Below are 18,077 nucleotides of genomic sequence, written 5' to 3'. Positions count from 1 at the left end.
CATCCTTTCTGTCACACTCTACCAGCACTCCAGATCTGGCCCAGCTTAGCCTCCAGCTTTTCTATATTGTCTTTAAGCTGAGCATGGGGAAAGGATGTATGTGGTTCCGGAACAATGGCATTGATCTCCAAACAGTGAGAAAGCAATGTACCTCACCAATCTGAATGCAGGAACTGCTGTACCTTTTAAAGATTCTCCCGGGGCTGTGAGCTGTGGGAGAAAACTTCCAAATAGCAACTGCCTACATCAGGATCTGCTCACCTGCTCCCTGCCTCCTCTGCGGTCTTACTCACAGCCCAAGTTAGTTACTTGTGCCATGTCAGGATAATGCAGCCCAGGCTTTCAAAATAAACACAGTGTTTCATCTAACCCCCTCCTTGAATGCAGCAGCTTGCAGGGAGAAGGCGTGTCAAGAACAGTCAACTTGTGGTTTCCATGACTGTCCCACAACCCTGTATACATGTGGCTTCTCACATCCCCTTAATGACTATAGGATGAGATTTTATTTCTATTTTGAGAAAGGTGCTAAGATGGCAACAGGTATGCAGGCAACTGCATAGAGGTTTCCCTACCTGTTTTCCTCAACACAGCAATGTTGAAAAAGTGTGAAAAATTGCACTACTGCATATGAGCAGTGGTAGTGCATACCATGCCATTCAGACCATAATCCTCATCTGCATGTGCAGGACATTAGAGGTAGTTCCTTGAATCGTCATTCAGAGTACACCTGTGAGAATCCCCTGAGGCAAGATATGTGCCCCATGAGACGTTGATGTGCCATCATGAGGCAGGGAAGGTTCAATGACTGTCTGAATTATGCCTTGATCTTTTCTTGAAGAATGGGCATGCAGAGACTTTGGTCTCTGGCCACCCGATACATCCTGGAAAGGTGTGATTAAACTGAGAAAGTGGCAGATGGCCTTGGATGTTTTATCACTCCCTTTGCTCACTGTCAACTTGACCATCCCAAACTGGTTAGCCACAGGTGGCACCTGGGTGTAGGCACTCCAGAGAGTGATGGCCACATCGAGTGAAATGTCCTCCCATGACACATGAGGATCATGGAGGTGAGATAATGCTGGTAGTCCCACATCTCAAGATATGTGTGGACAGTGGACATAAAGTTACATCAGCACAAATTCCCAAAAGCTGGGAATTTTACTCTGCAGGCAAATTGAAGTGTAGGAGGATGGGTACTAGTTCATTCTGCTGGTGCAGCTACAGAATTTAGTCACTCCCTATCTGTGGTGCCTCACAGTACACACTGTCCATGCTCAGAAGACAGAGTGGCAGGAACCATGAAAATCAGTTTCTAATGGTGCAAATGTTTTTAAATATGAAGCTTTTTATGGTGATGGAGGCACTGATGTATTAATATCATCTCAGTATGAAAGGACGTTGTGGTGCATCCTAGTGGAGCCTACAGTTTCAGAAAGGAAAAGGTTTCTGGGGTAGAAAATTTTGAAGCTCATGAGTAATGGAGATATGCAGCATTGGATCAGGTAATCCTGAGTAAATTTACCTGACCCTTTTATTGGAGATACGAGAAACTTCAGCATGTATCACTTTAAGCTATTATCTGCTTCTCTTGCACCTAATTAATTGCTAAACTGTAAAATAGCCACAAACAACATTTACCTTGCCTCCATAACAGACATTTTAAAAACAGGATTGAGACCAACCTGAAACTTCAGTAGTGAAGCTATTGCCTATGAAAGCTGTGCAGTAGTAGCTGATAATTCATGCTGAAATACCAGTGTTTGGTGCCAACTTCCCTCGTTATCACATCTGCTGAAGAACTGAAAATTAATACTAAATTCTGCATTAACATTCTGAATATGACTGAGACCAGCTAATCCTAGTGAAGTTATGTTGATTTTCCAGAAAATCTTAGCAGCAAGCATTGTTAGCATAAGGATTTTTTGTGATTTAATGATGGTAAGAAGAGTTACTTTTAATGAATTAAGTATATTGTCTTAGCTCTTTTTTTCCCTGTTGTATGGGAAGTCTTTAAGTTATCATCATAGGATGGCTTGGGTTGAAAGAAACCTTAAAGATTGTCTAGTTCCAAGCCCCCTGCCATGGGCAGGGATGCCACCCACTAGTTCAGGTTGTCCACAGCCTTGTTCAACCTGGTCTGAACACAGGACCAACTCACAGACCAACAAGGTTACATTCTGTAACAGCCAGAACATAACAGCCATTTTTCACAATTTTCACTGTCACAAATTCAATTTTCCTACTTTGGGAAAGCAGACCAGATTTAAGAGTACATAGAGCTAACAGTCATATGAGGTTGTGAAATTGTGAGAATCTCATATGACGGCACACTTAACAATAGAAGTACATCAACAACATGTAAACAACAAAGTTTACATCTATAAGAACCACAGCAAACATGTACATAAGAATTTTAACTTCCACTAGATGAATGAAAAGCACCTTTGTCCCACTTGGGTTTCCGGGAGTTGCTTACAGTATGAGAATTTTCAGAAATTAAGACTCAACTATGTAAAAAGTTGTCTGCTTTATGTAGTCATACTAGAAAAACAACTTCTGATTCTTAGGGTAACTTTCTATTTCTATAGTAGATGCCATCTATTACTAATACAATCTTTTATCTGATTTTTTTTTTTTTTTAATCTAAGCTTTGAGAGCTGTCACGTTTTGTGATCGTTTGTTTGTTTGTTTTTTCCATCTGATGAATGCATTATCTCTTAGCATAAGCATCTCCCCATATACATTCTAAGGTTTTGAGATTTACATTATCTTTATAAACAATGAATGGGACTAGGTAATACTACTTATACTGCTTGGGACTGTTCTTACGAAATAACAGTGATTCTCTCCCTAGTAATTCAATTTGCATAAGATATCACATGGATGGTAATTAGCAGAGGGTTTCTAGTTCTTGACCTCTTGCTGAACAAGCTCACTGGAGAATAATTTCCCCTGAGGGTGGGAATAAGTAGATAGAAAAATAGATTAACCTGGCATTGTTAAGGCAGCATGATACTGGATCAATGGTTAGCCTGAGATGTACTGTAGAAATGCCTAGAGCAAGAAAAAAACCAGCAATTAATAGCAACTACTGGCATCAATGCCAACAATTCAGCAACGATATAAAGTAAGATAGGGAGGCTGCAATTGCAGAGGAGGTCTTTTTTGTCACTTTTAAATAGTGCTATTTACAAAACTACTAATAATTTAAAATATTCTGTTACTCTCCATCTTCATCCAGTCCTTCCTTCAGTTTAGGATGCACATTCAAAATGTTTGCTATGTGGAATTAGTCACTGTATCTAATTGCTATCTATCGACCATCTGATTAACATTGAAAGCACAAAGTTTAGATGAGGGAACAGTGCAATAATCTACTAACTGTATCCATGTGGCAGAGTTAATTCCTCTTATGAAATCCCCTCAAATATTTTTTCTACTGAGGAGCTTTTTCTTGATTTGTATTTTTAAAGAGATGATGTGCGAAGTGATGCCCACGATAAACGAGGACACCCCGATGAGTCAACGGGGGTCCCAAAGCAGCGGCTCGGACTCGGATTCTCACTTTGAGCAGCTGATGGTGAACATGCTGGATGAAAGGGACCGTCTCCTTGATACTCTTCGGGAGACACAGGAAAGCTTGTCACTTGCACAGCAACGCCTACAGGATGTCATCTATGACAGAGACTCCCTCCAGCGACAGCTTAACTCAGCACTGCCTCAGGTATGTAGCTTATTTTTTTTATCATTTTTTTAGGTTCACCATTTTTCTAGTTAATCATTGACTTTAACCCTAATCCATATGTATTCCTTGAGGGTCAAATTCTGCTCCCATTGAGGTCAGCTGCAGAACTCCTATGGATTTAGTAGTATCTGGCTTGCCCTCTTTGGGACCTATCTTCTCTTCAATGTTGTGAGCAGGAGTAATGTTGTTGACTCCAAGGAGAGCAAGGTGGAAGCCTATAGCTACTGGTTCTTTTGGCTGTTGCTCTAGCACTTAAAAGAGATTAGGGATCTTTTAAATTAAAGATCTAATTGTGGGAATGAAGAAAAAAGAATAAGGAAATTTCCTACAGACTCTATTCCAGATAAGAGTTTTTAACTAGCATTACACCAAATAAAATTAGTTTATGTAGGTCAAATAAAGTACTACACACAAAAGGAAAACCAACTGGCATTTTCATATTTTTGTTCAATTTTAAAATATAAGTATCATTATATAAAATTCCTTTTGTCTCTTTTAGGAACTGAAAATACATTACTTCAGTTAAATAATAATATGATGCTATACTTCAGCCCTTTATTTCAGTATAAAATTATTTTGCATTAGTATTAAAAACAGAGAAATATAAGAGTTCAGCCGACATATCTGCCCTGAGGTTTCAAATACACCATGTGTCAAAAAGCAGTTTTTCTCCATGTTATTTTCTTTGCATTTCCCACCTGTCTCTTGCTAGAGGGTTTGATTGTAACCCTGAGAGCCTGGGCATAGACGTATACCTGTTAGACAGTGACTAGAGAGACAGACAGAGAGAGGAAGCTGTATGATTGTAAGAAGAAGGTGGAAAGGATAAACTGAATCAGTAAGTACGTTCTTGAAGACAGAAAAGGAAAAAGGCACCCAGTGGAGCTGGAAAGGGAAACAGTTGCTTAAGGACTGACCAGAGAAAGATATTGAAATACCACGGGATAGGACTGAAAAGGAGAGACTGTAATCGTTTGAAAGTATTGGTTTTGCACCTCAAGCACTATCTTCAGGCAACAAGAATGGCTGCATGTGGCTTGGGTCAAAGAAAAAGGAGCAGCAATGATCCTGATATACAGTAAAATCAATGGGTTTTGCTTGTTTGTTTTTCTCAAATTTGTAGGCAATTGACCCTTTCTATTTCTATTTCTATTCTTCATAAAATAATGTAAAAGAATAAGCAAAAAACAGCATATATTACTTATTCTAAGTTTTCTTGCAAGAAATATGAAGAAGAGAGAGGTTATGCATTTGTGAACCTCCCTATTCAGTGTGCTGCTTAGTACAGAGGCACTCACTATTGAGCCCATAATGAGGTGTTCCTATTGAGCGCTAGCAGGTGTCTAAGCCTTCATGTTTATGTGCCTCACAAAAGCAAAACTCTTGCTAAAATCTAGGAGATTAGGTAAGGAAAATAATGTTCAGCAGCAATGTGATACAGTACGTAAAACAAACAGAAACTTTAAGGAACTAGAACATGATGTGATTTTAAATTTTAATACTTCTAGTAAATGTTGGTGGTGTATGGCTTTGAACTGTAGGGCTCTGCAGTCCGTACAAGTAATTTATTTGTCAGGCACACACTTAGCATTTACGCCAGGCACACTTCAGGTAGTATTCATCCACACATACATAAGTAGAGATGCAAGGTTACCATAGAAGAAACTGTATGACATACTGCTTACACTTCAAAAAAGAACCAGATTTTTTTCCCCATCAATTAGATAGTCTAGATCTTCATGTAAGTAATTCAGTTCTGTAAAAATCTGTTTTTATAAGTACAGAACACTGGCTTAGTAACACAGCATTCTCATAATATAGTCTTCCAAGAAAATAACTTGCATGACTGCCATGTTGTTTAGCTTCCTTTCTGGACCTGGGAAATCCTACATAGTACTTTTATCATTTTCCTTTTTGTTTAAGGTGTTATGAATAGCAAGTTTGCTGTGTTAGCTGCTTGACTGAGATCTATGACAAAATGCTACCAGGTACTTTTATTATTGAGAGGAAGAATTCTGTGTTCACTCCATTTAGAAGAATACACAAGTACTCTATATGATAGAATCATAGAATCATTAAGGTTGGAACAGACCTTCAAGATCATCTGGTCCAACCATACCCCTACTATTAGTGATGACTATTATATGACTATTATAAAATAAAGTAACATCTAATGAGTCTTGCTTTATCTGAATATATTTATTTTATCTCTTGATTTCTTGAGAGGTTTTCAAAACAATTATTTCTTAGCATTTATGTAGTGCTTTGCATCTAGAAAGTACATATTGACACAGTTATGTTCCAACACTTTTTTGTTAGGGCACTGATTTTTTTTGTTATCTTAAGAAACATTTGAAAATATAGAATGAATCATGGAATCATAGGAAGGTTTGAGTTGGAAGGAACCCTAAAGATCATCTAGTTCCAATACCCTTGCCATGGACAAGGACACCTTCCACTAGACCATGGTGCGTAAAGCTCCATCTAACCTGGCCTTAAACACTTCCAGGGAGAAAGAATTCACAGTTTCTTGGGGTAATCTGTCCCAGTGCCTCACCACCCTCATAATGAAGAATTTATTTCCTATATATAATCTAAATCTACCTTTTTACTTTAAAGCCATCACCCCCTGTATTTCTACGTGCCCTTGTAAAAACGCCCTCTCCAGGTTTCTTGTAGACCCCTTTTAGCTAGGAAGGCAGCTATAAAGTCTCCCTGGAGCCTTCTCTTCCCCAGGCTGAATAACCCCAACTCTCTCAGCCTTTCTTCATAGGAGAGGTGCTCCAGCTCTCTGATAATTGTTGTGGCCCTTCTCTGCACTCAATCCAGGAAGTCCATGTCCTTCTTGTGTTGGAGGCCCCAGAGCTGAATGCGGTACTGGAAGTGGCATCTCACAAGAGATGAGGGGAAGTAGAGGGGGAAGATTATCTCACTTGACCTGCTGGCCACACTTCTTTTGATGGAACCCAAGATATGGTTGTTGCTTGCAACTGCAAGCACATATTGCTGAGCGATGTTGAGCTTCTCATCAGCCAACACCTCCAAGTCTTTCTCTCCGGGGCTGCTCTCAATCTATTCCTTGCCCAGCCTGTATTTGTGTTTAGGTTTGCCCTGATCTAGTTGCAGGGCCTTGCAATTGGGCCCACTTCTGAAGCCTTAGTGAAGCTATGTTGGCTGTCGCCAACCACTTTGTTTTCCATGTGCTTTCGTTTCCAGGAGGATTTGCTCATGATCTTTCTGGGCACAGAGGTGAAACTGACTGGCCTGTTGTTCTGCTAGTTTTCCTTTTTCCTGTTTTAAAAATGGGGGTTATATTTTCCTCTTCCTGTCAGTGGGAACTTCTAGCTTTCCTTGCCTGATCCCTGGCTACTTGAACAATGTCTCTGTATTCCTCCCAGGTATATTAAATATGGAGGTTGGGATAGTAGTTAATGCTGTTACAGCTACAGTTGGAGCCAAATACTATAACCAAAATGCAAACTATGTGTTTAGATGGCTCTAAGTTTCTATAGTATTCTGTACTGCAACAGGGGAATGTATAGTTATCTATTTATTTCAATTTTGAGTTACAGATATTTAGTTTTCCTGTTATATTGCTATAATTGAAATATTGTTTAGTTCTATTAGATTAGCAGTCATAACCTTATGAACATCTATGTTTAACAGAACAGATGTGTTTAAGGAAGGAGGCAAAAATGAGCAGGCAATTACAGACCAATTGGACTAAATGTAATTACAGAGAAGACTTTAAAATTTATTTTGGAGGAAAAAGTAATAATAAGTCAAAAAGTTAATGTAAAATTGTGACAAGGATTTGCCAAAATTATCTTTATACAGAGTAGCTGAATATCACTTTTTGCTACCTCAAGTGTTAGACTAGGGAACTATTACATCCCTAAACTAGCTATCTTCTGAAGTGGCCACTACTTCTTCTGAAGTAGTCACTTAAATGACTACATTTAAGTTAGTTAGGTAAACAATAAATGACAGATAGGAAAAAATGTCACTTATAGTAGACATTGACAGGGTGAAAGGAAGTTGGTAGATTCAATTCATTAAGAATATGTTTGGGGATCAATTTTTGTTATTAATTTGAACACAGGAAATAGGAGCAAGACAGTAGAAATTTTAGATGACAAAATTATGTCAAATATTCAACTAAGAGAATGAACATGGTATTACAGTACAACAAGAGTAATAAGGTAGGATGAAATAGCACAGTACGAAGATGAGGACCCTATCTCTAGCAGTTAATAAAGATAAAATATGTTCTGGCCTTTTATTTAAAGAGGGAAAATACATATTATAGAATGATTGTAGGCAACTATTGAGAGGTGAGTGTGAATGAAACAAATATAATTTGGTGATGCATTACATAAAAGATGTGTATTAGAAATAGGCAAGTGTTATTGAACCAAGGGGTGGTTTGAACCTTATTGTCTGTGTTTTTGGCTCAGTAGTGATTGAGAGCCAATTGCATGTTGGAAGAGATTCAGAAAAAGACTGCTAGAGCAAAGAGGTGATAACTTCTGCATGAAAAGACTAATTGAAATTTTCTTGCTTCTGGGGAAACTATGTTCAGAATGAATATGAGTGATTTTGTGAATTTTCTTGGAGAGGCACTAAAATGGAGAGGCTAGGTAAAGATGAGTGAAAAGTTTTAAGCTAAAAATAATGTTGACGGATGAACAAATTAGTATAAGGTGCCATGAATAAAGATACATCACTCATCAGAGAAAGGTCTTGAGTTATCAAGAAATGACATTTAGAATCCATCTTTCTCAGAAAAATACAGGGTCAATGCAAACTGTTTTTGAGATGAAGCTGGTGTGAAAGACATTATAGAGCATAGTACATTTTGTTAACTTTGAACTTGACCCATAAAACCCCTTCCTGGTTTTTATTTCAAACTTCACTGTGGAGAGATTCCACTTTGTGCAATCAGTCCACTTTGTGGAATCAGTCACAATGGTAAAATGAAACATGAGTCTGAAACTGAACTACTAAAACTATTAGAATTACGTGGTTGTACAGTTACATTGAGAAGTGTTCTGTGCATATTCAAAATCTAGTTCACAAGTGGTCTTTGTTTATTCCTTGCAAGGCTGCATGTTGACAGTGGAAACCTCCAAGGAAAGTGCACATGGGTCTGCACTGCATGTTCCCTTACATCAGGAATTTATTGTATTTAGGTCATGACTCTAGAGTCCAGTAAAAAAATATATATATATACACAAAGTTATTTTTCTGTAACATAAAACCTGCTATGCCAAAGTAAAGTTTCTGTTCTTAGAAACTGTGACTTCTGTTCTGAGAGGTGGAAACATGAAAATGTTTTGTAACTTGCAACTTTCTCAAGCAAATTTCACCACAATCTCATCTAAGCTAAATTGTCTGGAAAATATAAGCAGTATTATTTGGCCTATAAACAAACATTTAAAAAAATACAATTGATGTCATTAATTTATAACAAATCATAAGGATCCCAAGAGTTGTGGTAATTATAAATGTTGTGTTCTGATAAAAAATGCTGAATTAGGCTTATTTCATGATTACTTTATTATTTCTTTAACTTTTTCAAAAATAAGTTATAAGGTATGGAAGATGCTGAGGTAATGTTTATATGAAGATGTTCATAGGTCATTAATCTAGTCAAATATGTATATTTTGTTCACTAGTAATGCAATTGGTCAGTGATTTATTTAGAAATTAACCAAATATTCACAGAATCACAGAGTGGTTGAAGTGGGAAGGTGACCATTTCTGACTGCTCCAGCAGGGTCAGCTAGAGCAGAACCATGTCCAGGCAGCTTTTGGTTATCTCCAAGGATAGAGACTCCACAACTTCTCTAGGCAACTTGTGCCAGTGTTTGGTTATTCTCCCAGGAAAGAATGGTTCCTGATGTTCAAGTGAAACATCCTGTGTTTCAGTTTGTACCTATTACCTCTTTAATATTTTATTAACAGAAAAAAGGGATAACACTGTGGCACAGGCCTATGGCTGTGTGAGATGAAGAAATAGAACAGTTTTTAGAGCACTTTAAAGACTTTATAGTGCTGAAATGGGTCCCAATAATTGTCAGTCTGGAAGATTTCTATGTTAATTGTCAAAGCCATTCTCTTTCTCCTGCCCAACACTGGAAATTCAGCTAGACATCACTGGACTCTTTTTTAAGGGATCATTTTAAATGTGTAACAACTTTTTGTTCTCATGAATAACTTTCAATTTGAATCTGAACTAATAGCAGAATTATATTATGAATGATTTTGGAAAAAAGTAATTTTAAAATAAGCTTTTAAATGCAATGGTTTGATTTTATTTCAAACATTTGTATAATTTAAATGAAAATGCTAAATTATTTTAAAGTTCTTTGAATAAAAATAAAATATTGAAATTTTAACTTTTTTTTTTTATTAAGAGAATTTAATTTTGTGAAAGATTTGTGCATATTTCATAAAATAATCAGTTTTTATTTTAAACATTGCTAACGAATTCACACTTCAGGGTCCAAGCTTAGAGAAATGCAATTACAAGTCTGAATAATAATCTGTGAGCAAACTTTGTAAGTGAAGCATTTTTCCAGTTGAAAGCGGTAGATCATGACCTACATTAATTGACCAGGGCTTTGTTATTCATGGTATCACATTGATTTTCTTCAGTTTTTGTATAAAAAAAAAAATCATTTTTTTAAAAGAATATTCATAGATCACATAAATGTCATACATTACTGAAGTTATACTGACATTTTCAAATGGGTTATATACAATGGAGCATAATTTTTGTTGATTTAAGGAATACATAGTTTTAATTGTATGATTTATTTCTAGGATGTTACCTGTGTTTTTATGTCCTTTACTGGGCAGTTGCTTTTGTACAGAAAGTCTAAGTTCTGATTTCACTGAGAATTTATTTTAGCAGAATTGTCTTTGCATGGTTGTAACTTGTTTCATGTTCTGGTGATCAGACTCTGTATCTAAACCTAAACTTTTATAGTACAATTCACCCCAACTAATAAAGCTGTCTAAAAGTTAAGCTCTTAGTCTTAATCGTACAGAATTTCTCTATAAGAAAATGAGGAAGAATAGGCCCATAGGAAAGGGCAGTTCATTTTGTAAATTCATTAATGACTAGCTTGAGTGTTTAACTCTTAGATAGCTAAACTTACATGAAGTGAATTCTGTGCACATCTATGGAAAAAGTGAATTTCAAATGGACATCTTGAAACTACAGTAGTCTAAACATGCTAATCATTGCTAAAGATGATAGAGCATAAATTCTGTGGAGGGACTACTGGAACTCATCCTCTTCTGAGAAATTGTACAGCACTAACAACGAACTACATTAATGATAAAGAACCACCAAAGGCATACATTTTTATTTCATAAAATACATAATAAAAATATATAACTTTATCGAAGACCTAATATTAAATATTACAGGAGAACGACTGACTTGTCTGTCTCTATATTAGCCTCTTTAAATTTTATTTAAAGTATTTTTACCGAGAATCTCTACAACACATGGGGAAACATACAGTACTAAAGAATTCGAGTTGGACTATTTTTTTCTCTTCATAAGAAACATGTAAAGGAAAAGGTTCTAGTTTCTTACTCTACTTTTTTTTTTTTTAATTTATTATTTATTCCCAACAACTTTCTGTGTATTGTGATTACAATGAATCTCTGTAGTGGATATCTAAATACCTGGTTCTAATTAAGCATAACTTTCTCAAGATGTTGCTAGAAGTGACTGAATTTTTTTTTTCTTTTTTCTTTAATGAATACTATTATTAGCATTATTTGAAAATATGTTCTTTCTGGTTATAACTAGTAGAATTCTTTGATCACTCATAGTACCCCTAAAATTTCAGCTAAACACTAATTGTTAGTTACAATAATTCAATAATAAAATCCGCAGTAGAAATATACTGATAGTCATTAAGGTTTTATTTCATCTAATAAGATACCACTTATTTGGAAATGCTTACTGGAGGCAAGATAGAAGGGAAAATTCTAAAAGGGAAATGTAATGACCTTGTTTTATTGAACCAGTTTATGTAATTTGATCAATATTAAGCTTTAATAGGATTCTGTTTAGAGAAGTTTGTTGATAGCCTTGCAGTTTCTTCCAATACTGATGAACAATGAATATTTTACTGCCAGAGAAAGGAAAGGTATAGGAAGGCAACAGTCAGTAGGGCCTTATTCCAAGCCCCTCCTTCACTTTTCTGTGTGTGTATGTGTTTTTTAATGTTTAATATATGTACATGTATAGTGACATAGTTACAAAATAGCACACCAGAAAAAGTACACAAATTCTTAAATAACTGAAAATTGTTCATTTAAGTCTGTATAGTTGTTAAGTAATTTCAGGTGTTGCTGTTTGAGTAGAAATAGTTGATTGACCCACAGTATTGTTCTTAAAATAGCTTATGTTCTTGTGATGAAGATGGAATTATGGGTTTTCTCCCACTGGTTATGCTGAAAAACATACGGTAGACTAACAATGCTATCCTGTATATTTGAATGAATAATCAGATTTTTTTTTAAGTGTTAAAAACCTTGTCATGTAAGAAAAGCTTTTATAAGATTTCCATTAACTTTCTTTATATTGCAAGATTATTTTTTCTCGCATTTCTACAGAATAATTTGAAAAGAATCCCATGTATCTGAGGTAGAAGTTCTGAGCTTTCTGTATCAGAAGTTCAGTGAGGCACCATTAAACATAAATATTAAATTAATTCTAGTAGGGTAAATGTTGAGGTAAATACCTTTTGTTACAGGATTTAAGTCTACAAAGGAGAGATGAAGCCTCTGGAATTCAAAGGAAACGGTCTGAATTTTTTGGGTAGACTTGTGTGGTGCCTGGAGTTGGACTCGATGATCCTTATGGGTCCCTTCCAACTCGGGATATTCTATGATTCTATGATTCATTATTGTTACAGTGGTTTAAGTGAGACACAGTGCTGAACTGTTAGTTGTGGCCAACCTTAGGAACATTTAATAAAGATTCAACTCTGACCTTCCTGAGTTACTTAAAGAACATGTATCCATGGCTGTTTCTTTCCTACATAAAAGTGAATAAAAATTGTTTGCATGGTATTGAATACCAGTTTTATTAGGTTGATGATACCTATTATTATCTGTCAAAACAGAGTCTGGCTCTAGCATGGGTAGGTCAACACTTTAGTTGGCTCCCGTTTTAGATTGTCTTTTATTGAAACTGCCAGCATATTCCCAATAGAGCACCATCATACGTAAAAGCACACATATGAGTAATTACTTGAATTCTTTTCAAGTATGAGTTTATTTTCTTGCACTCATGAAGTCTGTATAATCAGTAGCAAAACAAAACAAAACAAACAAACAAAAAAAAACAACACTGTGGGCTTTATAATAAATACTTGATGACTGAAGAGGACTGATGTGACAGTCCAGCAGAAGGAAAAGCTGTTGATAAAAGAAAAAAGACAGAAACACAAATCATTAGAGGAGGAGGAGCATGTGGTGAATGCCTGAAGCTTGCAACAAGACTATGTACTCCCATTTCACTCTAAATCTGCTTCATAAACATGGCTGTACCAATTATTTTAGCTTGAACCAAGTACATCAACTGCTACATTAACTATTGATGCTTCATTATCTCACTGCTTATAAAGACACGACTGAATGTGAGATAAAAATAAAATGACTCTGGTCAACAAAATAGAGCAGAGATGGTTATCCAAGTTATAAATATATCCGAGTTATAAATGGCTGTTGCCATGAAAAATCATAGACTGTAGTTTTATGAACAGCTATAGTCACGTCAAGGAAAAACAGGAAAAAATAAGTCAATTTAATAAAGCTTAGCTCTGATAGGATGCTCTTTGCTCATGTCCTTGAAAGTAGATGATGTAGAACATCATCCAAGAAGAACAGAAATGCAGGACAAAAATGTAGCTTCTTGAAAATACGTATTCCTTCATTAATAATTTCTCCGTTAAAAGCAAAGAAAATGCATAATATTTAATAATCAGCTTTTGGAAGCATCTCATTCAGTCTGTCTTACCATACCATACCATACTAACACATACTTGCTTAAAAACATGAGAGGATGTTAGAGACTTGATTTTTTCCAAAGTACACATAATTTAGCTCTCACTGAAGTCTGTGGAGCTTTCCTGGCGTCTCTGAAGAAAATAAATTATGTTGTCGAATGTGCATGTTTCATGTGGTCCCCAGGTGTCTGAATTTCTACGGATAGAAGTTATGTGCCATATACTGCAGTAATCTTGTTATACTTAATATAACATTTCTACAGTCTATTTAAAATCTGTTCCAAATCATCATTTGATGAGTATATCTTATCCTTTCGGTATTCTTTTCCTAGTTGGAATCAGATTATGTTGGTTTCCTTTTGAATTGTTGATGTTTTTCTGCATATTTTAGCAGGCATGAGTTGTAAAAAATAGCAATACTGTGACAGGCAATTTGTTAAGACAGTTAATCATCTATCAAAAACAGGTAGATGATATTAAATAATACTTGGAGACCTCCCATAAGATCCCCTGTTGGAGGCTGGTTTATTTGAAATTATGAAGTAACCAGAATTACAGATTTATTTATTTTTTCCCATATAGGCTATTTTTTGTGAGGTTCTACACAGAAGGGACCATTGAAAAGGAATTTAAGCAATGATCATTACATAGTACTTTCAGCTAGGAACTAAGCTGAAAGTTAGTGAAAACCTGTGAGACTAAAGAAAAAGTAAAAAAGGTGAAAATAATGAGAAGCCATGAAACAACTGGGCTTTACAACTGCTAATGACTGATGATAAAGGGAAGAGGTAATGATGAATAGGTAATAAAGAAATACATAAACTATATTTCTATATCAAAGTGGTAGAACTCAATGAAAAGGGTAGAGTGAAAGACAATCTACACAGGATATAAAGCCCTAGGCCAGAATTCATTGAAGTCAGTATGAAAGTTTTCCCACTTACTAGTTCTATTAGTAATGATCCAGTATTTCTATGTGCTAGATAGAACTAGTTCTTAAAGAGCAAGTAGTTAATGAGCAAGTGGAGCAAAGGGGCAGAGAGACTACAAATCTCTTCTCATAATTTTTGCACTACCTGTTTGGCACTGAAATTACATCAATTCACAAATAATTGCATTGCATATTTAAACAAGTAAAATACACAATAAACAACCCAGCGGTTTTATAAACAGAAATTCATCCCCTCTCTTGGAACAACCTTTGTGCCTGTGATTTTTATGGAACATGACCTTCTGCCTGAATAGCCCACATACTTAATTTTCATGGGTTTATTCAGAAGGCAGGGCATGTGCATGAGAATGCAGTGCTGCTTGAAATGCTTCCAGTTACTTCTGGGGTTCTTTGGACAATGTTTTAACAAATACGCTGTAGAGTTGGGGAAGGAATATGATGGTATATTATGCCTAGAAGACATTTTGGTTGGGAAAAAACATTTGTGATCATTACTTTTTAGCTTTCCTATTTGAGCAAATATGATTATTTGCACTGTAGCCACATCAAAAGTCTTCCTTGCCATTCATATTGTCAAAGCAAAGCTCATGAGAGTACTTGACTCTGAAGTGCAAAATTCTGATTTTTTTATTTTTTGCTGTTACAATGACAAATACTGTATAAACATTGAACACTCCAAGACAAATTTTACATTCAGAAAATACATTTTCTGATCTCCCCCCCCCAAAAAAAAGTAATTATTTTTTCTTTGGTTCTAATGAGTAAAAATGCAATGTGGAATAATGTGTTTTGGAGATGGAATTTGGAGATTATATTTTTATAGATGGAGTTTGGAGATTATATTCTTACACTAAGTTTGTCATTCCTTTGTTTGTACTTCCTTTGCTTATTGATATGAAATCCTGAATTAAAAATTGAAAGAATGAGCACCCAAGAAAATGTTGAATAAATTTGCATTGTTTTCTTTTCTGAAAGGTGAAAAATGACTACCTCATGTAATTGGAGAATAAGCACATTGGTATACATCTTTGGTCAAAAAAAGTCTAGACGACACTACTTCTTTTCAGACTTTTCAAAGACTGAATACTACATAGATTTCGTTGTGCCTATTCAATTCATTTGTCACTAGCAGTAAAATCTTGATATGAGAAGCATTCCAGCAACAACAGGATACTTTAAGATAGAGTATTTCTTGTTGTTCACTAATTTGTAGACATTCATATCAAATCCAGATATCTTACTATTATTTGAGTTGTGGTTTGTGTCTGACATAAGCTAACACAAACTTTGTTAGCCAACAAATATTAAAAATTCTGACTCTGTATATGTGGAACAATTGACCTGTTCCATTTCTCGTTTCTCCTGTTTTCTTGAATATTTAACTAGGTTCTGTGGGTCAATTTCCTTTCCATCTACCTCTACTTAGGGTCTCAGTTATGATTTGAATTTAACTGACTCCTCTTTAAGAAAGAAATGTGTGTTTATTTTGTATAGCCCAGGTGATCAGTCTTCAGTGTCAGCTCTTACTACCTCTGTCCACAGCTGTGTCATGCCATTATTATCATATAGTGAATAGTTTAATAATATCTCATGTATATTTTATAGATTTGATACAGAGACTCAACGTTTGGGTGGCACGGAGGGATTTGAGGTGGTATTGTTTTCTGAAATTAGTAAATTGTTCAAAAAATGTTTTCCAGAAGAAATTTTTTTTCACAAAATTGAATATGTCTATGCATTTATAAATTCTCTAAGTCTTCAAGAGATAGTACTGTGCATGGGCAGATGTTGGTTTTATTTCCATGCAAATAGAAACTTCTGCATACTTTATAAGGATCAGTGAAGATTATTTGTGAACATACATTTAAGTCTGAAAGTTGATAATCTGACTTCTGTAACAAATGGTTACATAAGAACTCAAATAACCTGAATCAGACTTGCTAACATGCGTATATTTGCCACTAAAAATAGGATGATATGTTTCTAACATCACTGTTTCCTCTGGTTAGAATTCTTTATAACCTGGACATGCTTGAATCAGAATCATGTACAAACAGTTAATTTCTGTTTGAATACATCCTTGATAATTTTGTGCTTTACGTTCATGTTACAGACCTATGATAGGTAAGAATGCAAAAAGATCAGTAACAATTTAAAGTAACAAAAAATCAATGTTTTGATCTATGATAGAAGATACAGAAAAAGATGTTTTTGTTGCTGATCATTATTTGTGTTGTCAGATATTACAGTAAGAAGAGTGAGAAGAATCATTTTTGTTCTGGACAGAATAAAATAAAATAGGCATTCTTTCTTAGAAGAACAGTAGCAGATACACATGAAGCATCTGAAATGCTGTTTATTCTAATTAAGGACAGTTTTGAGTCCTTCAGCATGATCTTTGTTTTCTAGAGTAACTTTCTTACCTAATTTGCGTGGTGATAATGACAATGACAATAATCCTCTTAAGCCACAAAACAGTGTTTCTTTTAGTCGTAGTTTAAGAAAGAAACATAGATGTTTTAGATGTGTTTTGAAGATGCCAACTAGATAAGAAAAAAAAAATCTTATTTTTCAATCTTTATTTAAACAAATTGAGAAGTACTTTATGTGAAGTCATATGGCACTGAACTGAATGTAAAGCAGAAGTTTACTAGGTTGATACATTAAGAGACAGTTTACCTTTACAGTACTTTGTTTTGTTTTTCCAGAGGTGGGAGAATGACCTCAGGCATAACATATAGGCAAGTGTTGTCAAGCTTATAACCCCACAGTGTTTGTTTCTACGGCGTACATACACCAGCTGCTCCCAAAGAAATGTAGCATTGCACTAATGATTTAACATGAGCATAAACTGCAGCAAGATAGCACATACTTCTTTCTTTCCTTTTGTGCTGCAGCTGCAAAGCTTTCAAGCTTGTAAACATTTCTCTGATCCAGAGTAAGCATTTATTACTTTCTCAGCTGAGCAAAAATCCTGTGCTATTTCTAGAATGTAAGAACCAGGGAGATCGAAGTTGTGTTTCACCCAGTGTCCTTTCTCCAGCAACGATCAGCAGCAAAGGCCTCATGAGAAGGCCTCAGAGATCTACAGTGCCCTTTCCCAGTTGCAGCTGAGGGAAGGTTTTCAACTTCAATTTCAGCTTGTATTCTGCGCCTAAAATAGAAGTAATGTGTTTGCGTTCCAAAAATGCACCAGTCACTTCTTAGCTCATGTAAAATTTAAAAAAAAATAAAAAAAATCATAGCATCATGTTCTATTTTTAAAAAAATACCACTTGCCCATTTATGGGCATTTTGCCCATTTGTGTACCCTGTTCGTGTTTTAAATAAGATGTATATT

At 35.5% G+C, this 18,077-nt stretch overlaps 1 protein-coding gene across 10 annotated transcripts in view; it reads left to right on the top strand.

The window, feature by feature from the left end:
- PPFIA2 (PTPRF interacting protein alpha 2) overlaps positions 1-18,077 on the top strand; it is a 334,088-nt gene that overhangs the window by 7,716 nt on the left and 308,295 nt on the right. For all 10 annotated transcript variants that reach the window (XM_068667342.1, XM_068667351.1, XM_068667357.1 and 7 more), the window contains exon 2: positions 3,474-3,724. In XM_068667342.1, the coding sequence (XP_068523443.1) occupies positions 3,476-3,724 (249 nt within the window). In that variant the 5' untranslated portion in view covers positions 3,474-3,475. The remainder of the gene's footprint in view (positions 1-3,473; positions 3,725-18,077) is intronic.

Source organism: Anas acuta, chromosome 1 (assembly GCF_963932015.1).
Source record: "Anas acuta chromosome 1, bAnaAcu1.1, whole genome shotgun sequence".
Taxonomy (NCBI): domain Eukaryota; kingdom Metazoa; phylum Chordata; class Aves; order Anseriformes; family Anatidae; genus Anas; species Anas acuta.
The sequence above is the reverse complement of the archived record's forward strand: the minus strand, read 5'-3'. Positions and strand labels throughout refer to the sequence as shown.